The sequence below is a fragment of the Marmota marmota genome, unplaced genomic scaffold (assembly GCF_001458135.2).
Source record: "Marmota marmota marmota unplaced genomic scaffold, marMar, whole genome shotgun sequence".
Lineage (NCBI taxonomy): Eukaryota > Metazoa > Chordata > Mammalia > Rodentia > Sciuridae > Marmota > Marmota marmota.
Window position 1 is genome coordinate 4531920 of NW_025999961.1, and position 25817 is coordinate 4557736.

General features: G+C 36.5%; 2 protein-coding genes across 3 annotated transcripts in view; one reads left to right on the top strand and one right to left on the bottom strand.

Moving 5' to 3' along the window:
• Positions 1-25817, bottom strand: part of Ttc23l (tetratricopeptide repeat domain 23 like) — a 53783-nt gene that overhangs the window by 10698 nt on the left and 17268 nt on the right. For both annotated transcript variants that reach the window (XM_048802911.1, XM_015496412.2), the window contains exons 5-9: positions 19205-19361; positions 17414-17545; positions 14443-14620; positions 10022-10130; positions 1926-2053 (exon numbers count right to left, since the gene is read on the bottom strand). In XM_048802911.1, coding sequence (XP_048658868.1) covers positions 1926-2053; positions 10022-10130; positions 14443-14620; positions 17414-17545; positions 19205-19361 — 704 coding nt within the window. The remainder of the gene's footprint in view (positions 1-1925; positions 2054-10021; positions 10131-14442; positions 14621-17413; positions 17546-19204; positions 19362-25817) is intronic.
• LOC107151129 (acyl-CoA:lysophosphatidylglycerol acyltransferase 1) lies at positions 12226-13569 on the top strand. Its single transcript, XM_015496373.2, has one exon. The coding sequence runs from the start codon at positions 12265-12267 to the stop codon at positions 13018-13020; it is 756 nt and encodes a 251-aa protein (XP_015351859.2). The 5' UTR covers positions 12226-12264; the 3' UTR covers positions 13021-13569.

Genomic DNA, 25817 nt, shown 5'->3' on the forward strand with positions numbered 1-25817 from the left:
GAGCAGGAAGAGAAGATTAATGTTAAACAGATACATGAGGTGGGAGGGAAAGGGAGAGAAAAGGGAAATTGCATGGTAATGGAGGGAGACCCGCATGGTTATACAAAATTACATATAAGAGGTTGTGAGGGGAATGGGAAAATAAACAAGGAGAGAAATGAATTACAGTAGATGGGGTAGAGAGAGAAGATGGGAGGGGAGGGGAGGGGAGATAGAGGATAGGAAAGGTTGCAGAATACAACAGTCACTAATACGGCATTATGTAAAAATGTGGATGTGTAACCGATGTGATTCTGCAATCTGTATTTGGGGTAAAATTGGGAGTTCAAAACCCACTTGAATCAAATGTATGAAATATGATATGTCAAGAGCTTTGTAATGTTTTGAACAACCAATAAAAAAAATAAAAAAAATAAAATAAATTATGTGCTATAAATATTGACAATTTAATTCCATTATTATTGAGCACCTTCCATGTTCCAACTACATTTCAGCCAATAGATACACTGTATTGACTAAAAGACAAAATTTCCTGTCCTCTTGAAATTTGCTTTCCAGTGGTTAAGATGATTGTTTATAATCCTAAACATGGTTTATATTCAGAGCCACCTTTTATGTCTTTGTTTAGGAGCTTGGAACACTAGGAAGCACTTGTTTAGAAGCAGAAGGCCATCAGGAACTGATTTGTGTTTTATCATAAACAAGTCAAGACGTTCATCTCACGAGAACATAATAAAGATAGACTCTAAAATTCTGACAAGGTATTTTTACATATTTGAAAGTAAAAGTAAACATGAGATCAATCTGTGGCATTGATCATGTGGTAATCGTCTGAATCAACAGAAAATATCATGAGTGCAAAAAAAATATCGCAAATTACTGTAGGATTTTTGCTTGAACAAGCAGCAGTTAAAATTAAAAAATAATAATTAAATGTCATCATTTATTTAAAAATATTACAATGTGATATAAAGAAGTTTTCTTCCTTCCTAGAAATAAATTCTTACTTTTCATAAACTTATAACCCTACTTTTAAGTGTGACCATATCAAATCTATCCATGTTTTTCACTTACCCAAGGAAGTATAAATTTGGTTTGGTCAGATCAAAGTTATGTGGGATCTCATTACAGACAAAGGTATTCACTAAATTTTTGAACACAAAAAGCTCAGGTCTTAAGTTTTTGAACAATAGTTTAGGCTCGTGAGATTTCTAAATAAAAAGTCAGCAGTCCAAAGCATTTTCTATAACATTTTAAAATGTGAAGACAAAATTGTGGCTAATAAGAGCTGAAGGTCAGGTTGAGAGGTAAATACCACAATGAAAAAATACTGGCAGTCAGATCCAAATGTAGAAGTCAATTATGACTTAAAATATTAAACTTATAAAGTTAGAGCTTATATGTATATTCTGTACTTGAAGGGCAGTATGTGTCAAGATATGAGAAAAATATTCTACTAATATCCCAAGCAGCACCAACCAGTCCTATTTTATTCCTAGTTTTAACTGAGACTTTTCTGAGCTCCAGTTTGAAATGAGATGAAAAAAGATGTCCAGATATAATAAATAAACTAGCAATTATGTTTATGAGCTGCCGCAGTCCGGCTGCAGCAGAATAATCAGGGGGGGTGACGAACAACTTGTGTACGTTGATACAGCAGGAGTAGGAGCCGTTTATTGCAGGACAGGAGCAGTATTTATACATTCCACACAGCTTATCTAATTAACATAAACTAGATACAGCAGTCAACCAATCAGGAATCTCCACACTTAATGGCTCGCTTTTGTTACTTCTCAAACCACTCCCTCTGGCATTTTGCCAGGCACCATCCAGACTTGTTTACGAACTCTAACATTCCCCTGGCAAAATGCCAGGTGTTATTTTGACTTGTTTACAGACTCTAACAATGAGCTGATTATGTTTACCTGTTTATCTCCATTTTCAACAAGCCATTTGCAAAATTCTTCAATGGTAGTCAATGTTTCATAATCCTCTAAGCCCAGTGTTGCTTGATATGCACTGATACTTTTTATAAAATATGCCTCAACAGCATCTGGAAAAAATAAAGACAAGTGCTAGCCTTCACAAGTTTCTAATATCAGCTTTGGTTCAATCAACACTTTGACACTTAAAGTTCAGGCTTACTTTCATATTACATCTCATAAGTACCCTTAAAAAAGACCCTGATGCTATCAGATGCTTTCCATGATATAATACATGTATTTAATGTAGAAAAAGAAAGTTCTATCTGAATATTCTTATTATCCTAATAGCTAAAATAATTACCACATGAAACTCCCAAGTGTACTTCAAGACAATATTTTTAACTAAAACTCTTGATACAGAGATCACTGTTTATTGAGGTTCCTATTTTGTGAGGGATGGAACCTCAATAAACTAACCAGGGTCCCAAAAGAACTAATTTCTTCCAAGTACAATGTCCACCATGACCTAATAATATTGCAGTAGGTCCCATTATTGATTTTACATCTTTTTTCAATTAATTCAATGCTGTAAGTTATATTCTAAGCACACTTTTACTGCATTCCACAAATTTTGATGTTGTTCTCATTTAAAAAATATTAACTCTAAATATTTTAATTTTCTCTTGAGAGTTCTTCTTTAACCTATGCATTATTTTAAAATGTGTTATTTAATCTCCAAATCTCTGGGGTATTTTTTCAGTACCCTTCTGTTATTTATTTAGTTTAATTCCATTGTGGTCTGAGAGTACAGATTGTATGATTTCTATTCATTTAAATTTGTTATGATAACCCAGAACATGGTCTATGTTGGTGAATGTTCCATAGCAGCTTGAAAAAGATGTGGTTCTGTTGTTGATTGGATGCAGTCAATAGATATCAATTACATAAGTTGACTGATGATGTCATTGAGTTTAAAGCTCACCTTTATTGACTTTTGTCAGTTGGAGCTTTCCATTTCTACACTTGATCTTAGCCAAAAGGCCAGGAAGCAGTGCACCTGTCCATTTCTGATAGAAGGGTATGGAAGTCTCTATCATAGTGAAAGCGTCTATTTCTCCTTGTTAGTTTTATCAATTTTGCATCATGTATTTTGACATTCTGTTGTTAGCTGCATACATGTTAAAGATTGCCTTCTTGGAGAACTGACCCCTTCATTGTTATATAATGTCCCTCTTAATCCCTAATAGCTTTTCTTGTTCTAAGTCGACTCTTTCCAATACTAATATAGCCACTTTTCCCTTATTTTGATTAATGTTAGCAAGGGATATATCTCTTTACCCTGTTACTTTAAATTAATGATTTCAATTTACTTAAAGTGGGTTTCTTGTAGAAAACATATATTTGGGTCTTGCCTTTGATGGAATATTAAAACTTTGTCTTTAATTAGACTACTGGCTTATTTATTTATTTCAGTGTAGAAGATTAAACCCAGGGTCTCAGACATGTGGGGTAAGTGCTCTGCCATGAGCTATATCCTTAATCCTAGATCACTGATGTTTAAAGTGATTAATATAGTTGCATTAACATCTTTCACCTCATTATTGTTTTCTATTTTGTTGCACTTGTTCTGTTTCCAATATTTTCTTTCATTCTTTTACTACCTTTTATGGTTTAATTGAACATTTTACATGATTCCCTTTTCTTTCTTTTTAGGATATTTTACTTGTTTGTTTGCTTTTTACTCCTTTCAGTGGTTGCTCTAGAGTTTTCAATCCAAAGTTCACGTTTAAATAATACAATATCACTTTATGAGTAGTGTGAGTACCTTATAAAAACAAAATAATCCTATTCTATTCCTCATCACTTGTGTGATTGTTGTAATTCATTCTACTTCTACATGGGCTTAAACACGTGTGTATACACACACATATACAAAATTATAAATAATGGAATACACTGTTGCTATGATTTTGAACAAACTTATGTTAAGAATAAGAAAAAATACTTTTTATTTTACTATCCCTTATTTATTCTCAATGCTTTGCCTTTCCTTGTGTACATATGTGTTTCTGATCTACATAATTTTCCTTCTCTCTGAGAAACTTCTTTTAACATTTCTTGCAAGGCAAGTCTACTAGTAACAAATTCCTTCAATTTCAATTTGCTAAGAAAATTGTTATTTCTCATTCACTTTTTGAAAGATAACTTTTCACGGTACAGAATTCTTGGCTGGGGGGTTTCTTTTCTCTCTCAAAATGAAACATTTAACTATTCTCTATTTGATTGCATAATTTTGGGTGAGAAGTTAGATGTAATTCTTATTTCTGCTCCTGTATATGCAACGTGTTTTGCCACCTCTGGCTTCTTTCAATTTTTTTCTTTATGTCTGGTTTTCTGCAGTTTGAACATGATATGCCTAGGTTTAGGCTGGAGATTGTTTGTGTTTTTATTCTGGCATTTATCTTGCTTGATGTTTTCTGAGCTTCCAGATTTGCTATTTGGCATCTGACACTAATTTGGGGAAAATTCTGTTATTGCTACAAATATTTCTTCTGTTCTCTATCTTCTCTTCTGGTGTTCCCACACATACATTTGTTACACCTTCTTGTAATTGTTCCACAAGCCTAGAATATTGTGTTGTATTTTTTTCCTCTTTGCTTTTCAGTTTTTGAAGTCTTTACTGAGAAATTCTCAATTTCATAGTTTTTTTTTCCTCAGCTATGTTTAGTCTAGTAATGAGTGCATCAAGGTCATTCTTCATTTTTGTTATTCTAACAACTACCTAGTATTCCTTTTATTTTGGGGGGGGAGCTTTTTTGGTTTGGTTTTCTTTGTGTATATGTGTATGTGTGTGTGTACTGGTGATGGAACTCAAAGGTGCTCTACCACTGAGATATAGCACCATTCCTTTTCATTTTATATTTTGAGACAAGTTCTTGCTAAGTTGCCAAGGCTGGCCTTGAACTTGTGATCCACCCGCCTCAGCCTCTTGAGTCACTAGGATTATAGGTATGCACGACTGCACCAACTAGTGTTTTTTTGAATTATTATTCTAAGTATTTCAATCTAGTTATATTATTTATTCTTGCATGATGTCTATCCATTGGAAGCTTTAAAATATTAGTCATAGTTCTTTTAATTTCTGGTCCGATAATTCCAAACAATGAGTTTGGTTCATCTTGCTCTGTTTTTTCAAATGTTGTTTTTGGACTTTTAGGTATTTATGGGTTTAAATATGAGGTGTCCCCCCAAAAGTCATGTGGGACAATGCAGGAATTGTCAAAGGTAAAGGGAGATTGAGAGATGTAGCTTAACCAGTGGATTAATCCATTTATAATGTTTATAATGTGAATGGACTAACTAGTTGCTAACTGTAGGAAGGTGGGGATGGCTTTAGGAAGTGGGATACTGGGGGCATGCCTTGGAGATTATATATTTTGTCCTTGGCTCTTCCCCTCTCTGCTTTCCCAGTTGCCTAGCTGAGAGGTGTTTCTCCTCCAAGCCCGCCTATCATGATGTGCTTCCTTGCCTCAGTCCCAGAGTACTGAAGCTGTCCATCCATGGACTGATCATCTGAAACTTTGGGTCCAAAATAAACTTTTACTCCTTTAAAGTTCTTATCAGTTATTTTGAACATAGCAATGAAAGACTGCCCGACAGTGTGCCTTGCAATTTTTTCTTGTTTTCTGAGCTTCCAGGTATGATAGTGAGATATGATGTACTGTGTCAGAGGAACTGCAGTAAAACAGGCCTTGAGCATTGTGATGGTAAATGTACGAAGTGAGGAGAAACATTCTACAGTCCTATGATTAGGTCTTGGTCTTTTAATGAGCCTATACCTCTGGACTGCAAATTTCACAGTACTTTTCATTACTCCTCTTAGGTGGGACAGGATGGATGAGTCAATTGTAGTCAATTCCCTTCCCCAAAGCAGAAAGCTAGAAGGTGCTGAAATTGAGTATTTTCCTTTCCCAAGGTCAGTAGACTCTGAAAGAATTCAATAATTTAGGATTTGGTTTTTAAAAACCGTTTCTATGGAGAACTGGCCAAAGAATGCTCTGGCATATCTCCAAGTGGTTATTTTTTCTCTCCTCCTGCCAGAGAATGAGTGGATTTTTCTCTAACATTAACTTTGAAAACCTAGTCAAGCTCCTGGAGATAAAACTCACAAAAGTGTGCAGGGCCCCACTATTATTGGGTCTCCGTGAGATTTTTAAATCTCAGACGTGTCCATGCTGAGCTTCAAATTACTCTTTCTTTTTACTGTTCAGTTTCTCCCTCTCTGGTATTAGGCCCTGTGCAGAAGGGTTTCTACTTTTTTTCTTTGTAATTCTACCTGTCTCTCCAATTCAGGGGAAACCTCACTTCTCTAACAGATCTAAGAAGAGTTGCTCATTTTTCAGTTTGCTTTTTACTTGTTAGGATACAGTCATGATTTCCAAGCTCCTTAAAGGCCAGACCAAAAACTGGAAGTCTTTACTCAGGTTTTAATACATATTTTTATTTTTAATTTGGATTCCTGAAGGTTACCCCTGTGTCTACATAGTGTTGACTTGATGACTTGGGCAGAGAATGTACTCAAATACCTCCAGCCTATAAGTCTTCTATCCCATCAATTGATCTGTATGAGCACTGCAGTGCAAGGCCTGGCACATTTCAAATATCACTTGGTTGATACTTTCCACTGGCCATCTACATATCCCTTGCACATGCATATAGTCTTCCAGTTTTTTTCCAAAGAGTTTTCCAAACTGTTCTCCAGATAGTTTGTATCAAACTGCTCTTTATCAATCCTAGATGTTATTACCATTTTTTAAAATACTGAAAATTCAATAGGAGAAAGATGTCATCTTTGTGTTACTTGTTTCTTGATTAAAACTTTTTCATATGATTATATGCCATTTTTATTTATTTTATGCAGTTTCCTTCATCTTTTCTCCTCTGTTTTTCTATGTTAATGTAAATTTTAGCTCTCACATTTAGGATAATGAACCATTATGAGTTAATGTTTGTGTATGGTATAAGAGGCTAAGTTAAATTTTTTCTTGGCATGTGGATATCCAATTGTTTTAATACCACTTGTTCAAAAGATTATCCCTTCTATATTGAATTTCTTTTATATCTTTGTCAAAACTTAACCATATTTACACAGGTTTACACTTGAAGTTTCTGTTGAATTTTAATGACACTGATCTCTGTCTTCCCCTTTATCAATATCATACGCTCTTTATTACTTTTGCTTTATAGAAAATCTTAATATCAGATACTATTCTTCCTCCAATTTTAATCTTAATTTCAAAATCTTTTCAGCTATTTTAGTTTCTTCCTTTTCCATATAAATTTTAACATCATCTTATCTGTATTTACAAAAATTCCTGCTGAATTTTTATTGTAATTATGGAAGAATTTACATCTTAATCATAGTAAGTCTTCTAATCCACACATAGTATATCTATTTATTCAGGTTGTCTCTGATGTCTTTCATCAAGAGTTTTACAGTTTACAGTACACAAATTCTGTTGTGTTCTTTTTTTTTTTTTAGCAGATTTATATCTAAATATTTTATTTGGGGACAGAGAACTATTCTAAGTGGTGTTTCTAAAAAAAATTTTTCTAGCCTTGTATTGTTACTATATAAAAATATAGTTAATTTTTGTGCATTGGTCTTCTATTCTGTGACCTTGCTAAGCTTAAACTCACCTAATAGTTCTAGGTATTTTGAAGACCTTGAAATTTTCTACAGGGATAACCACATTGTCTTTAAATAGAGACCACTTTACTTCTTCCTAAGCTCTATGTATTTTGTTAATTTCTCACCTTATTGCCTTAGTTAAGACTTCTAGTACTATGTTGAATAAGAATAGTTACAGTAGACATCCGTGTCTTGTCATTGGACTGTGCAGAAAACATGGTCTTTTACCATAAGCATGATCTCAGTGGTAGGATTTCTCTTACAACCCTTATCAGATTAAGAAAGTTTCCTTGTATAATGGATATTAAATTTTGTCTAATGCTTTTTCTGCATCAGTTGATAGGTACTGTGTGCTTTTCATTTTTAGCCTGTTAATATGATAAAAATGTATTTAGTATTTATTTAAGTTTGAATATTGAACTAGCCTGACATTCTTAAGAGAAAAATTTCTTTTATTAAAGATGTATTCTACTTTTTAATGTATTGCTATATATTTTGTTGAAGATTTTTTGTCTACATGCATGAAAGGTATTGGTTTATGGTTGTTTTTAATTTCTATTTTTTCCTACAATATATTTGCCCAGTTTTGGTAGATGGTAATGCTAGCCTCATAAATTAGTTCAAAAGTATTGCCTACTCTTGTATTTTCTGGAGGATATTAAATAGAACTATTATTATTCCTTCTTTAAATGTTAGGTAGAATTCCACAGTAAAATCGTCTGTACCTGGAGATGTCTTTTCATGGGAGATTAACAACAAATTCAGTTTTAAAAATAAATAAAGATCTATTCAGGTTATGGCTTTGATGTTTTTGATTTTAAGTACAACACTTTTATGACAGACACAGTTTTAGATCTTTTTATAATTAAGTCAGTCAACTTCTTCTCATGTTATATCTTTATTTATGCTTAGAAAGTTCTTCTTTCCTCCAATTTTAAATTTTAGTACTTTCTATGTCAAGAATGTATTTTCCTCTGGCTAATATATATTTTTAGTTTTCATGTGTAAAATCTCAATCTATCCAGAATTTAACTTAATTAACGAATAATAATGATTTGAAGATATATATTTTAACATTAAAAATTAGTATGTAAGAAAAAGATAAGGTGCTCTTAGAATCTACCAACTCTACAAACATAAATTTGGGGGGATTTTCCCCCTCACAGAAAAAAGGCTAAAATTCCACATGTTTATAAATATGTTAAATTTCTTAACACTACAAAAACTACTTTTAAAAATTTTTACTATACATGGAATACATAAACTGTGCTTATACACAAAGAAATATTAAAATGAGAAAATGATGAGCTGGAAAACACAGAATTAGAAAGTCTTCAGTGAACATTTATGCTTAAGCAAACAACTTAATTAAAATGTCAAAACTTCTGCAAACTAAAAAAAAGTGTTTATTTAATGACATGGGGAATAAAACATTTTATAATCCTCTCTTCCTCTTCCCCACCCAACTGAAAAATAACGTACACCAAAATGAATTACTGTTATAAGCAGAAAAAAGTAAACATTTGAAAAATGTTCAAATTGCATTGTTCACAAATCCTAAATTCCTCCTGACTGGGCATCAACTCAATCAGTGTTCATTTCTGGTCAGGCTAGCTATGAAAAATATACTGTCTTCCCTTCACTGGTTCATTTCTTCTTCTTCTTTTAAATACAAATACTCTTCACAACTCTATTTTTTTTAAATATTTTGATTTAGATGTTGATAGACCTTTATTTTTTTATTTATTTATTGATATGCGGTGCTGAGAATCTAGCCCAGGGCCTCACACATGCTAGGCAAGTAGTCTACACTGAGCCACAGGCCCAGCCCCTCACTGGCTCATTTCTGTCTCTCCCAAAGTCACCCACTTTCAAAAAGATGATCTTGCCAGGCAAAAGACTCTGTCTGAAAGATCAATAAATCATTGGCTTTCCTCCAGTAACTCACTCTAGGAAATAGGTCAAGAAAATTCTAACTGCTACATTGTCTTATAAGCCAGAGGAAAAAAACCCAGGAGGTTGAGAGTGGAGGAAGAGGGGAGGACCAGCCAGTGTTTTCTTTTATCATTAGTTTTCCTTATTAATCAATACATCACAAGTCACTTTCATAGTATGGATGATTTCTACATCTTATAAAGGTACCTTATACTGAGATTCTAAAAGAATAAGGGAAATACAAAAATAGATGATTTTATTGGTTTTGATGTTCCAAGTAATATGGGAGGATGTTATCAGGTCTAAATTCATGTGTAATTGATCTTGTACAAAATCATGACCTGCCTAATCCTTCCATCACAAGCATCAGTAACTAATTATAATATTTCTTATAGATAGATTGTTCACTAATATCTTCCCATATTCACTGGGAAATGATGAAAACTGCAAGGCCACCTCTTCTACCTACCCCTGTGCTGGGGCTTTCCAGACATGGCATAAGCTTTGGCTAGTAACGCACTTGCCTCTGCAGTTTGAGGGCTGACTTCAGTGAATGAAGAAACAGAGATAGAATAGGCCTGGAAAAAAAATCATGACAAAGTAAGTACCCACATGACAGTTTTACTGTAGATTTTCTGGTAGCTTTGATAGAATTGCTAGTTGATTGAAAGCCATGGTATAGCTAATCATGGAGTTAGATGAAAGATGCCCCAGCTGTACCACAGCTTTGAGTCTTCCTCAAGTAATTTCACCTTCTTATGCAGAAGGAACATATGGTTCCTACTGATTAGGGCTTGGGAAAGATGAAATGAGTTGGTGTATGCAAAACTCTGGGCACAGTTCCCAGCACATGGTAAATTCTCAATCAATATTAGCTAGTGTTAATTTTACTAGGTTTCACAGCAAAAATAAAATTATAACTTTAACCTCCACAAGAGTTCAGTATCAAAGTCAATTGTAAAGCATGGATCCTACAGCCACACTGCTTAAGTTCCCATCCTGTCTTAGATTAATCTCCATAGAAGATAGATCACTTAGCTTCTTCAAACATAATACAGATGACAGAAACAGAACTGTCATAACCAATTGTTGTAAATATTAATGAGCTGATAGATGTACAGTGTTTAGAACATCACTTGGCATTCAGTAAGAACTAAAGAAGTCTAAGATTTCATTATTTATTATTATTTTTTGTGCTAAAATGAAAAGAGCATCAGAAAGAAGAAAGAAGAGTAAAAACATCTAGTCCATACCAACCAGCAAGAAAAGAACACCTGTACTGAATATGTCATGGGCTGAACACTGAGAGGTGTTTGAAGGAGTTGGACTATCAGACAATGCTGTAAAGCCAAGATACAGAGCAGAGTTGTTTTTTTTTTTCTCATTTTTAAGTTTAAAATGACTTTTTTATTTATATCAATAGTCAGATGGAAGTGATTTTGTTTCACTTAACCAAAGGCACTTAAGTATCGATCTGAGCAGTATTGATTAAGTATTGATTCATATAGGTCAGAAAATAAAAATCTTGTCCCCTGTCACATTCAATAAATTAAAAAATGTTTACTCTTATTGTGCTCCATTTGTGTATGATAAATTGAATGCATTCTGTTGTCATGTACCACTAAGTAGAACAAATTAAAAAAATAAACCCCCCAAAATTTTAAAAAATGTTTACTCTTTCTATTCTGAAACCATGAGGGCTCTTACACTGGAGAAAACTTAAAAATTTATAGCAAATTGTATATAATCTTAGGATGTATTCCAAATTTTTTAAAAAATTATTTATTTGCTCTACTTTGCATACAAGCAGAGAAATGAAAAATTGTGCTCCATTTGTGTGCTATGAACTAAAATGCATTCTGCTGTCATGTATAACAATTAGAACAGAATTGTTTTTAGTGTCCAGGGTGAAATTTTCTGGGTTCAAATCCCCACTTTTCCACCTGCTATACAACTTCAGCTAATTAGCTCTAACTGTTTGTGCTTTACTTTTCTCATCATTAACACGAGATCAAAATAATAATGATACCTCCTCCTTCATAGGGTTCTTGCTTGGCTTAAGTGAATTAAAACATACTCAAGTATACATAATAAAAGCATTCCATGAGTTTTAACCCTTATTTTTTACTTATAAAAAATATAAATAAAATTTTATTTATAAAATGGGAAACACTGATATTTACAATTTTATCCATTTTGATCTGGCCTTGGCTTTAAGAACTCTTGAACTCAAAACCCAGAGCAGCTTCCTCTAAGAGTGGATTCCCTGCCTTTAGAGATGTATTTCCTAACATTTCTCCATCGTGGGATGCTTATTCTCTTGGATTGTCAAATTATATGCAATGCCTTTTCATTAGCTATCTGTTTTCACATATACTCTAAGATTGCACTACAAACTTTTCTACAATGCAGGAAATCCAGCCTTTTGTTTTGTTTGTGGCTACTGGAGATACTTGAAGCCACAAGCAGCATTCACATTTAGAAGAAAGAAAAGATACATTCAACTAGCAGTTTGAAGTACACAATATGTCAAAGTACCCTAAACTGTTTTCATATGATAGACTCAACATTCCTTTCCTGTGTTCTGTTTTGTTTTGGTTTCCCTTTGGCATTTGTCAAATTAGTTACCTCCAAGTGAAACAACCTTTTATCAGTTTAACCTTAGACTTAGAAATACAACCAGTTAGTTTAGCTCCCGCCGAGGAAGACAGAATGGACTCCAATGTGAGAATGGCTGCGACTTTGGAAGAAGCTCCTCGAAGGGGCTGGATCTTGGTGAAAGCCCTGATGAGATTTGCCTTCATGATCTTCAACAACCTGGTTGCTATTCCATCCTATGTCTGCTATGTAATTGTTCTGCAGCCCCTTCGAGTGCTGGACAGTAAGCGGTTCTGGTATATTGAAGGAACCATGTATAAATGGCTTTTAGGAATGGTGGCTTCCTGGGGATGGTTCGCTGGATATACAGTGATGGAATGGGGGGAAGATATTAAAGCAATTTCAGAAGATGAAGCTATGATGTTGGTGAACCATCAGGCAACAGGAGATGTGTGCACACTGATGATGTGCCTACAGGACAAAGGACGGGCTGTTGCTCAGTTAATATGGTTGATGGATCATATTTTTAAGTACACCAACTTTGGAATTGTTTCTCTAATTCATGGAGACTTCTTTATAAGGCAGGGAAAATCTCATCGTGACCAAGAGCTGCTGCTTCTCAAGAAGCACCTAGAAAATAATTATAGGAGCAGAGATCGAAAATGGATTGTTTTGTTTCCCGAAGGGGGCTTCCTCAGGAAGAGGCGAGAAACAAGTCAGGCATATGCCAAGAAAAATAACTTGCCATTTCTTACACATGTCACTTTGCCAAGATTTGGTGCAACAAAAATTATTTTGAGTGTACTTGTAGCACGACAGGAAAATGGAAGTCAAGCAGGAGGAGATGCTAAAGAATTAGAGAGCAAATAAAAAGGCCTTCAATGGATAATAGATACAACCATAGCATATCCCAAAGCTGAACCTCTAGATATTCAAACTTGGATCCTTGGATACAGGAAACCAACAGTCACACATGTCCATTACAGGATCTTTCCAGTTAAAGATGTACCCCTGGAGACTGATGACCTTGCCAATTGGCTTTATCAACGCTTTATTGAAAAAGAGGACCTCTTATCACATTTTTATAAAACAGGAGCCTTTCCACCTGTCAAGGGTCAGAAGGAAGCTGTTTCCAGGGAGATGAACCTCAGCAACACGTGGTTATTTCTTATATACTCTTTTGCAGTGTTGTCAGCCTGTATGTGGTACAACATCATTGAGTATTTTTACCATTGCCTATTTTAGGAATTGACTTGGACTTGTCAAGGTCACCATAGGAGTTCAGACTTTCATGAGTGTGCATTATTTACATGTGCAAATCAGAATATATAAAAGAAGCGAAGGAAATTCAGTGGATGAATTAATATTTATCCCCCTTTGGGATATTTTAAAACTCTATTAAAATGAGGATCAGTAATATAATGACCTGCTGATATATTTTAAGAACATTTCATGTTTTAAAGAGATACATTCTACCACATATAGGCAAACATCACATTTGGAGAAGAGGAAATCATAAAAATCATCCTGAAAGACTGTCTGAAAGAAACTGTTGCCACAGGATCTACCTGGTCATTTAGTTCAAGCTCAGAATTACATCTCTCCTAGCTAGCAGTCCCTATTAGAGCAGTGCGCCACAGTGCCCACATCTCCACCCATTTGGGCTGTGGTACTAGTAGCCATGAGGGGAGGGAGCTGGAGGCACCTCCCAAAGAGTGTTTTTATAACAGGAATCCCATACAATCCACAGGGACAAGGCATAGTTGAAAGAGCTCATCAAACTATTAAAATGTACTTATTAAAGCAAAAAGAAGGAATTGGGAAGGGGTATATATTCCCCAAAGATAAACTNCGGCAACCTTAGACTTAGAAATACAACCAGTTAGTTTAGCTTAAAGGATAAATGACAACATTATAACATGATTTTTTCATTTAAAAGGCCTTTTGTGTTTGCTGAAGACCTAAGTTCAGTTGCCCCTATGTTTTCTCCCCTAACAGTAAACTCACACTTGGCCTTCCTCTTCCCAGTACCCAAAGAGATGAGAAAAAAGCCTTGGAAGGCGAGAACTGTCTCTTACAAGGTTGCACAGCTGATATACTCACCTGAGTCAGTATTCTTTGCTCAAGTCACCTAAGGTTGACAATGGGTGTTGTGTGGATCTGGCAGGAAGTCAGGGTTAACATGGAACCAATCCCACCCCCTTGTTCTAAGAAACCCACAAGAAGCCCACACTTCCCTGACCCTTGGGCCAAACAAGACCAGGAAGTTTGGGTCCCAACCAACTCACTAACCTGCTTCAAGTACTGGATGGCCTGCTCATGGTTCCTCCTCAGCTGCTCAATCTGGGCAATTTCCTCATAGAGACTAATCAGATCTGATGTGTCATTACCCTCGGTAGCAATGACATCACCAATTACCTTTTCAAAGTATGCCAGAGCTAGGTTCAACCTATGGATGGCCAATGAGGCTCTACAAGAAAAGGAGTAAAAGTAGAAAGTCACTTACTTTGCAGACACAAGGAATTAATCCTAGGAACTAACAAATTTGACCTTTATATGTCAATCATTAGGGTACCTGGCTCTGAAGCCAGCTTTACTGTAAGTAAACTCCTATTATTCTGCATTTTACTCATCAGATTCTACTGCCTACATTCATTTAACCCATTAATATGTTGTGCCATCAACTAATTTTTATAAAAAATGGGAAAATGGCATCCAACAATTCACAAGCTGGGATAATTTACTCAGAAACATACTCTCAAAAATCCAAATAAAAGTTTATCACCTCTAGTTCTCTCCCTTTCAGGTCAAAGAAAGTTTCTGCTTTGTTTTGAATTAATTTGTTCATCCTCAGTTAAAGATGAGAAAACATTGCAACAATCCCTTTAAGGAGGTGGCTAAATAACTTATGGCACCTTGTATACTAAAGTACTTTACCGAGTCCTGGTTTTTATAGATTAACAATGTGGAGAAATATTCAAAATGTGCTTAATTTTAAAAGCAAGATATAAAACTATGCATCAAATATGATTCTGAGATAGATCAGCAGACATCCAGCCAAAGTGTTCACAGTAGTTGTATCTGGGTGGAGGTACAACTGACTGTTATTTTCTTCTTCATATTCATTTGTATTTTCAAATTTCCTACAACAAAATTGGAAATATAACTTTTTTAAAAAAAATAAGGATCAGGCTCTCATCAAGGTTTATCTTTCTAGAAACAACAAGGCACAGTGAGAAAAACATGGGTAGTTCAGAACTGGTTTTTAATGGCTAATAGCTTTATCAAATGTCAGAAGCCTATGTTTTCTTCCAAATTAAGCACATAATTAAACACATTTAAATTACAAGGTTGTTGCAAAGATTAAATACTATATGTAAAAATCACCTAAAATATAGCAGATACACATACAGTCATTATTACTTTCCCCTTATCCCTTGATGCATATTGAGGTGACTTTTAAAAATTATTTTACCTAAGGCATTCTAGCAATAGTTCCTCTTTTTTTTTTTTTAAGCTGGAAGGTTTATCCTTCCCCTGAAGATTAGGATTAATAATCAAAAGAGCACTGGTAATATTATCCAATAATTCTCTGTAAAAATAATTTTTTTCCTTTAGTTGTATATGGATACAATGCCTTTATTTTTATGAGGTGCTGAGGAACAAACCCAGCGCCCCATAATGCTAGGCAAGTGTTCTATCACTGAGCTACAACCGCAACCCCATAAAAATAATTTTTTAATCAATCAGACCACTATTTCCCTTGACCATAAAAGCAGAATTATAGAATGACAATAGCTTTCATCAAGGGATTTCAGGGTGATATTAGCAAGTTGTCTGTCCCGAATATCCTCTTCAGTTACCTTACCCTTAAATGGAAAAATGGACTTGCCCTCACTAGATATTTGATTAATAGCTAACAAAGTGTGATAGCTAATATCAACTAAGTGTGGTACAAAAGGTGAGCTATGGATTCAGATGCTTTAGTTACAAACATGGCGCTGATCTATTAGTGACAGAACTACTCTTTTTCTGAGTTAATCTTTCTGTGCCTTAAACATGTAAAATCAAAATAGTAAAAATATCTACCCTCATATGTGGTGGTGAGGACTGGATGAAATAAATTATACGTACTCAGAACAGTGTCAAGTACGTAGTTGGACTGCAAACATTCTAACACGTAGAATAGTGCATGCACAAAATAGCTACTCAGTAAATATTGTGGACTGAATGAGTAAAATAAGAACTAGAATTCATTCTGAAAAAGAACCAAGGCTTTCTTTCGTATAAGGCAGAAAAACATTAGCCACTGCCCCATGTTATAGCAGTAGACATTTACCATACTCTAACTTATGGACTTAAGTCAATAGTTTGATTTAGCTCTGGACATTCTAACATCTCCCCACTATTTCCCATTTGACTTTTAGATCCACAGTTGTTTAGAGGAGGCAGAGGTGATGAATGCATTATATTTACTTACCATTTGGCCCGTTGGCCTACTGTGCCAAGTGCTAACAGTTTTGGAAATAGACTGCTTTCAAGGATTGAAGATATTTGAAAAATCTAGGGAACAGTATAAACTTTTCTTTTCTCTCTCTCTCTCTCTCTCATAATATGATGGGCCTACTCTCATTTCTAAATATTCTGATTCTCAAAGGATTCCTATTCTCAACTGCAAAAAAAAAAAAAACAAAACAGTTAAGTCTTATTCTGGCTTGAACAAATTCCATTAACTTTGTTTCCACAGGGAACAATACTTTCCTTAAAAAAATGCATGTGCTGTGCATAGCTTTCATGGCATCCAATTAATTCTCTCCATTAAATGTTCCTTCCCTGTTAAGATATTAAAAGTCAAAAGTAGGAGGCAATTCAGGGAAAAACATAATCAACCCTAGAATAAGTATGAGAGGCAGTACACAGAAGGGCTAAGAGTCAATGAGTTCATATCACAGATCCAGCACTTACAAGATAGGTCACCTGGACAATGTGTTTAACTTCAGTCTTGGTCTCCATGCCCTCTCTCTAATGAGAGCATAGTTATGCCAACTACATCAATGATGATTGTGAGGATTAAGTAGTGTGGCAGTGCACATTAAAGCTTGGAGCAGAGTATACATTTGATAAATAGAAGCCTCTTTTATTATCATGAGTTTCTGGGTTTTTTTTAACTATGAATATTTTTCTCCCCTTCAATAGAGCACAAAACAATGTGCTACTCCAGGCCTTATTCATAAGCTTCAGCTTCTCTACACCCAGATCTTACCTGCCCAAAGCAATTGTTAGATCTTTCTCTGAGACGTATAATCCACATCCACAAATGCCTCTCTTAGTTAATCCTTTCAGTTCCTTCATTAGTCTGTCTGCCTTCTGCAGGTTGAAATAGGCCTCTCTGCCAGTGAAACAGTCAAGGCAAATTCCAGGCACACAAACTAACTGCCACTGCATAGGGACAGCAGTTGATAAGCAAACAAAAGGGCCCCTTGGGAAAATGAAGCAGTATTTGAAAATGGGTACTTAAATATGTGTGTATTCTCTGTCAAAAAGGAAGAATTCTCTGGAAAAAGCGGGGCCTTCAGTTTCCTGTGCAGATTGCCTAAATTCAGGTCTGCAGTGGATGGTAAGTGTTTGCAGGTGTGGATGGAAACAGTAAATTACACTAAATTTCCTTTAGCGGCATCTATTGTGTGACAACAGTTATTCATTTTTCCCAAGTTGTTTCATAGGAATGGTAAGAGAGGAACTAATTATGCTGAGAGGGACTTTCTGGGTCACTTAGAAAATCCAGGAAAGGCAGGTTTGGGGCCAGAGGCAAATAGCGGGGGGAATCCCCTCAATTCCCAAATACCCTTCTATTTCCCACATTTTCAGTAGCCCCCTGCTAAGAGCATAATAGACTAAGGACACAAATCAGATTTCACAAGTTGAGCTCCAGAATCAAAAAGTGGAGAATGGAATAATGTGTAGAGAGAACATCATGATTATTCATGAACATAAGAGACCCTTAGTATCTTTCTAGTGGAGACAGTAACTATAAAAATCACTTGCTTCTTGGGAGAGGTGCTATTATAGTTTGGTTCTTAAATGTCCCCCAAGGTCCATGTGCTAAAGGCTTAGTTCTTAGCATGGTGCTACTGGGAGGTGGCAGAAGCTCTAAGAGGCAGGACCTAATGTGAGGTCACTGGAAGTGCACCCTTTAAAAAGATGGTGGACTCCAGCCCCTTCTTCTCTCATTTGAGGTTTTGCCCCTACCATGATGTGCTGTGTTGCCACAGGCCCAAAAGCAAAGAGGCCACTAGACTGTGAACTAAAACCTCCAAAACCTTCAAATTCTCCAAAATAAATTTCTCCATAAGCTGATGTATCTCAAGTATTTGTCAGAATGACAGAAAGCTAACATGGCCACATATCACAGTCACCCTCTGGGGACATGGAGAATGACCTCTTTCATCTAGTTTTCTTGGCTTCCAGTTTCACAGACAATATTTTCAACAACATTCCAAAAAATCTAAAATAATCAAAATTCCATAAATCGTGGGTTTGAGCTGCACATTTCAGTCATGTGGGGGACTTCTAAACATCTCAATGAATAAATACTTCTCAAACTTACTAAATCAAAAACTCTGGGTTGGCATCCATAGAGCAGTAATTCTTAAGATTTCCCAGGGAATTACAATGTGTAGTCTAGTTTGCCAAACTGAGACTTAAATTACTGCCCATTCTCTCCATTTTTACACTGCCACCACCACTGCTCACATCTGCATTGCTAATACTTATTTTCTTGTATGCTCAATGAAGAGCACCTCAAACATGGAGAACTTTCAACTGCTGAGTGATATGTCATTAGTGAGATCGTTCGATGGCTCAACTCACGGCTTGCAAGACTAAACATGGGAGGAAAATGCCTACCTTCTAGATGGAGACAGGCTTGGAGGGCTTGGAGGCTGGGATGCAGCTACAGGGACTTAATGTCACCTCCCACCCTCCCATGATGACCCTCCTGGAGTATATACCCTGTGGTCCTGATCCCCAGACCCTTCTGAAAATGAAAGGATATTGGTTCTGTAGGAGCCAGATCACCCCCAGAGTGTAGTTGAGCATGATCAGAGCTTCCAGGATTTCCTTTTTCTCCTTGTCTGAGGACGCATTTCCCTTCCAGGTCAACAGTATGTTCTTGGCAGATTCAGCATGTTTCTTGGCCTGAGCTGGGAGGCCTGGAAAAAAGAGAGCAGGTGGCAGGAAAAAAGATGTTAAAAAGCCACGTTCCAATCAAAGACATTCCTGGAGAGGAGAAGGTGGGCAGTATAACTGTCATATAGTCATTAGTTCCTAAACCTGGCTGTGAATCAGGATTATCTAGAATGCTGGAAATTATCTAGAAATCTATAAAGAATATAGATTTTTGGGCTCCACCCAAGACTTCCTGAGTTGGAATCCCTAGAAGAATGGAGTCCAGAAACTTCTATTTTTAACTTCTCAAGTGGTCCTTACACAGCCCTCCTGGCATTAGTCTGTGGACTTCAGTTTGGAAATCACTAATAGAGACAGAAGTGGAAGCTGAGAACCCCCTCCCCAGTTCTGTTGCTAGTACCATGTGATTCTTTCCAACCACAAAGCTTATCCCCACTCCAAATGTCAAATGACAACAATAATTAAAGAAGCTGCCCCTTACCAGACACATGGAGATAGTCCAGGAACAAACTATGTTATGCCATAGAGTGCTGTGCTTTGAGCTTTCTGGAAAAGGCATTCTATAAATATAAAGCTTATGAATCCAATTATTTCCATCTGGACATTTTTTTAAATCCTAGATGAAGCTAGTAATACTAATTTGTCACACACACACACACACACACATAAAAGGAATCCAGTTTCTAAAGCAGTGAGGCCCTCACTAAGAAGACAAAGGGAATATACCAAACCCCAGCTAGACAGACTGGTAGGGATTTCCCCTTGTTCAAAGGCTAGTGTTCCCAAGTGCTTTCCAGAGCTGTCTGTCAAGTTAACAGAGGTAGACTTGGAAACATTCAATGCACATCCTCATCTTCTAGCCTAACTTGTGTTTTTCCCTTTCCCTGATGGGAAGAGGGAAGCCCTGACAAAGAAAGGCCAGAAGAGGACATACCATCCTAGCTGTCTTTCACTCTATTAAAAAACAGTGCTGGAGTTCGCTTTCATATCTCTCTCTCTCTCTCTCTCTCTCTCTCTCTCTCTCTCGGCTCCTAGGGGCTGCTAAACATTCATCCCTGCCAAGTATGCCCACTGTGCCCCTCACTTCACACCTCTGGCCCAGGTCCTACACAGCTCGCCCTGCCTTTGGCCCTTGGTGTCTGATTTCACAGCATGGATTCAAGTCAAAGGCAATAGGGATAAATTGAAAGGATGTGACCTTGATGCCTGCAGCCCTATATGTTCTAACGAGCAGGACCTCATTAATGAGTTGCCACAATGCAAGGAAATGATGCCTCCTCTGTGAAAGTTCTAAATGTAATCCTGAACCAATCATTCTGTGTTGAACGCTCAGGGGTATCGTTTCTATAGGTCTTAACTGAGGAGAGAAATGGACTCTGTGGTTAAAGAGAAAGCTGTTAGCAAGTGACAGTGGTCCTCAAATTGTCTATGCAGATTCCTGGGCCACACTTCAGTGGTTACAGTTGATAAGCAACTGGGGAGAAAGCTATGAATTCACATTTACAAGAAGCAATAAGGTCTCAGGTGATAACCAAGAATTTACATAGGTCACATCTTAGGTGACATTAATGCAGGCTGTCTGAGGTTCACACCTGGATGGACACTAATTTAGTAAAATCTTTATATAAGAAGCGGGACTTGTTTTTGAAGGGTAGACAGGATTTTGATGGATGGAGAAGAAGAAGAGTTTCCACTTGGACTAAACAGACTAAAGCCATAAAAGCAGAATAAGCAAATGTATGTGTGTGTGTGCGCGCACACACACACACACATGCACGTATATGTGTTTGAGGCTAAGGGGTTATAAGAGTGTTAGGGAAGGTAGTAAGAAGACCACCCTGACTGAAGGATAACTTTTAATTTAAAGATATACAAAGTAAGCACTGGATATGTAAAATGAAGTCTTAGGTGCTACTGTATTTATGCTACTATAACAGATTACCCAGACTGGGTAACTGATAAAGAATAGAAACTTGTTTCTTAAAGTTCTAATGTTGGAAAGACCCAGATCAAGGTAGTGGCCTCTAGTTATTTGGGTTCTCTTGCCATGTCCTCACATGGGGAAAGAGAGAGAAAGGGGCTCAGTTCTACGTGAAGCCACTCTTACAGGGGACTTAATCCCATTCGTGAGGGAGGTGCGCTCATGACCTAATCACTTCTTCACGGTCTACTTCTTAACACTGTCACATTGTACACATGAATTTTAGAGGGGACACATCTAAACCACAGCAGATGTCAAGATGAAGAGGTTGGGTTGATTCTTTAGTCATTATAGGTCTCCAGAAAGAAAGCAGAAACTAGTAGACTACAGAAAACTCTGCCTGGGACCTGAGAAGCTGGAATTTCTCCTTTACAAACCAAGACAATAAAGTGAGAAACTGAGAGTCTTTTGATCAAACAGGCTAGTTTCCACAACCAAGTGGGCCCTTGGGAGTATGTTATATTAAGAATTGCAGCAACCAATTTCAGATGCTTCCCTGGGTTCTCAGGAGGAGTCAGGTAAACACCACACACATCAGCACAGCAGCACCCCTCTGGGCTCCTGAATGGGAAGCAAAACAATTGGCACTAAAGAGAGCGGCTTCAAGGCAGTCCTTGGAGGTTTGCAAGCCTGCCTCCTCCCTGCCAAAGTGCCCAGGACTGGTTGTGAAATCTCAGGAGGTAACTTTCCTCTAAGCTTTGCAGCTGATTAACAATCCAGTGGGATTCCCTGACTCCACGCTACCCTGCCCCACACTGGGGTCCTTCTGATGAAAAGCTGAGGTAGTGACCAATACAGCTTAAGCGAACTAAACTGTATCTTGATTTAAAACTACTTACTATACTTTAAAGCAGGCCCTGAAGGGGAACATCACTCCTTTCACCCTCTGACGATCTACTCTGGTCCCCAGGTAAGAAGCATGGATTCCTATGGGTACATAAGGTGTGTGTATAGGGGATGGAAATAAAAATTTCTCTACTATCTTTTTTATCTTATTCCTTTTTTCTATTTTTACAAATGTTTATAATATTACATGGCATATCAATCAATACTGTTGTACATAATATAGAATAAATATACACATACAGAGTATGTTTGCTCAAATCTTTCAAGTGATGGGAACTAACTCACAAAAGATTGGAGACCACTGTTCTAGACATGTTTTCTACCCTTTTTAAGTATAAAAGAGTCCTATTTATGTTTAAAAGAAGTTCACATGTCTTCTCCACTTTGTGATAATAATTATTTTTATGGCACATACTACTTAAGAAAATTCATGACAAAAAGTACTATGAATTCATTATCAGCAACATTTTGAAATGAATTCACATTTTATTAACTGCAAAACACCCTCTTTTATGCAAAATATCACTGTCTAAATGTTTATTTATAGGAATTATTATTGCACCTAATTAGGGAGCACACTACAGGTTTGTGTTTTCCCCATCTCCAAGCCATACATCTTCAATCCTGGTATCTGCCCTTAGATCAGTCATTCTCCTTTACTGGCCCTCTCAGACCAGAGATACCATCCTTTCCTCCTGGCACTGATAGTAACCAGAGAGGTTAAATTCAGAGTGGCAGCAAGGTCTACTTCCATAGCCTGAGATTCGGCAATTACCAAAAAATGTTGATGAACTAGCAAAATGGGTCCAAAGATTGTCCACTGAACATATCAATCATTTTACTCTGGTCTGGGTTAGAGTTCTATCACTAATGTTAACTACAAGACTCAGGCCAGAGAGAATTTGCTCAGAACTACCCAGTCTTTGGAAGTTGCTACTGTTATCAGAAAACAGTCAGTTTTGATCATTGTCTATATTTAAAAAGTTGCTGTGGCACAGTGATTAAGAGACCAGGTATCAAGTCAAACTTCCCAGATATAAATCCTGGCTTACCCACTTAGTAGTATTCATTTGGTCTTGAACAAGTTACTTATCTGCCTGTACCTCAATTTACCCACCTATAAAATGGCAATGAAAATAATGTCTATCTTGGAGAGTTGTTGCAAGGATTAATTTAATTCAAAAAAAGAGATTAAGTAGTGCCTGAATTAAATAAGGTTCAAGAAACACTAGTTATTATTATTGCCAGGGTCCAGTTCTCTTATGGAGTGACTATTATGTTTATCCTTACTTTAGACATTTTTCATAGTACTGCTTATAGAATCTCTGAGAAAAGGCAGCATTCTCACAATACTTCAGGTAGGTAATAAACTCCTTGAGGGCTAGATTTTGTGGATTTTTTTTTACTGTTGGAAATTTTTAATCAAATGAATTTCTAAAGGCAGATACTCAAAGTCCATGTTCTTTCACTCCATTAAAAATTATTGGTGCATTCTGATTATACATATTATTGGGATTCATTGTGACACATTTGTACATGCACATAACAATTTGATCTATTTATTCCCCAATATCTCCCTTTCTCCTTCTTTTCCCTCCATTTGATCCTCTTCCTCTGCCTTACCATTTTTCCTTCTATTTTCACTAGATATCTTTTCTTTTCCATTTTTTCCCTCTCTAGTTTGACATATGATAGAAAGTGCATGACCCTTCCTTGACTTTCTGAGTCTGGCTTATTTTGTTTAACATGATTTTGTGAATTTTAGAATTCTCTATTCTTTCTGTACCCGATTTTTAGACAGAGTTCATAACTTGTACTTCTTTTCCTGGATTTCGTAAAAAAGTTCTGAATGCCTAGAAAGTTCCCAGTAATAACAGGCTAACTGATTAATTTATTGCTTCATTAATAATAAGCAAAACAGCAGGAAAACTACTTGTCCACATTAATGTATTCTCCTTCCTGAACATCTGAAAACAGTTCACCACCAGAGGCCAAACTGCCCTGGTGTTCTCTGCTTGCCCTTTCCTCAGAGTTCCCCAGGGCAGCAACAAGACTTTCACTGCTAGCACCCCTAAGTCTGTCTCACCACAACAGCCATTTGACATGCTCTGCTTTACAAGGACTTCATGTTCTCTTTGGAACCCCATCCTAGCAGTTATACCATTTTTAAAAACCCTCAAACTCTTTAATCTAACTGGCTTCTTCCTCTCTATTTAAAATTTTTTTGCATCTTCTCCTTTTGTAAATAACCTTCCCTTGTCTTTTCCGCCCTCTCTTTTCTGCCCTTTTACTTTTCCCTTCTTCCTTTCAATATATATTATGTAGAATATTAGTCTAGTCACCAGCCCCTGTTCCTTGGATTCTTCTGGGAACTGGCTTCTGCTCCAATCATTGTAGGAAGCCTGTTCTCCTGAGGTCCCCTTTAAGACCTCCTCAAAAATAAATCTAATTATGGATTCTCAGTCCCAGACTTTGCTGCAGCATCAGATACCCTTATTTGTTGGAGGTGGAGGTACTGCATCCACTTGGTCCTTTATAAACCTTCTCTAATTGAGCCTTTGCTGACTCTTTTGGTAATGGTCTTTGGGTTCATTGTTCCATTCAGGGCCCATTTTCCAAGTCTTTGTTTCTTCTGCTTCTCTCTTTGCCTCTCAGAGTTTATTCAAGTCCATTAACTTCACACTTGTCCTCCATGCTTATCATTCCCATTCCCCTTTCCAGCTGTGTTCTCCAGCAGTCCTCCACACTTAGGATTTTCTTTCTCTCAAGTTTTGGTCCCAAATGTCGAACAATTAGTTAAACTATATCAGTGAGTTTCCCTATTGCAATTCAAAATTAATACATCAAAAACTAAACACGATTTCCTCTTTGAGTCTACTTCATTTTAGGACCTATCTCTGAAAATGGCACCCTCAGGGGCCTAAGCCTTCAACTTCACTTTAGAGTATCACTTCTATACAACTTCAAATTGAAAACCATTTCCTACCAATTATTTCTTCACTGTCTTCCTTATAATGATCTTTTTGAATAAGTAATTTCTCTGACTGAAAAGTTAAAATTACATGAAAAGGTAAACATTGAGAGGTCTCCCTTCCAACCCTGTTTCTTTTCACCATAATCACCCTCTAAGTAACTTTTTTATTTCATTCCTGTATATCCTTCACTGCATCTTCTTCATGTAAATTTAATCCACATTCTCATTTCTCTCTGCCTCTTTCTTATAAAAAGAATCATGTTGTAACACTGCTGCAATGTTCATTTCCTTTCCCTTAAACATGCATCCAGGAGATCTCTCTCTAGAAGTGTACAGAGGTTCCTCGTGCTCTTTTTAAAAACTGTTGTTGTGTATATACTGCTTCTCCATTGATGGACACCTGGTTTTTTGCAATCTTTTACTACCATAAAAATGCTGCAAAGAATAATCTCGTCCATATATTACATGTGTATATTTAGGAAAGATGCCCAGAAGTAGGATTTCTGGTTTAAAAAAATAAATGTATCCTTCCTTCATTGGCTCCTTACTTTGTCACCAGTTCCCTGTCATTAGCCTAGTTTTAGACTTAGATGACTGAGATAGCTTTCACTCTAGCTCTAATTACTAGACTAAATATTAAAGTACACTTTGATATTTTCACCATCCTGATGGAAAATC

Bases quoted from the DNA above. Each gene is read 5' to 3' on its own strand.
- LOC107151129 (XM_015496373.2), top strand. From the start codon at position 12,265: ATGGACTCCAATGTGAGAATGGCTGCGACTTTGGAAGAAGCTCCTCGA.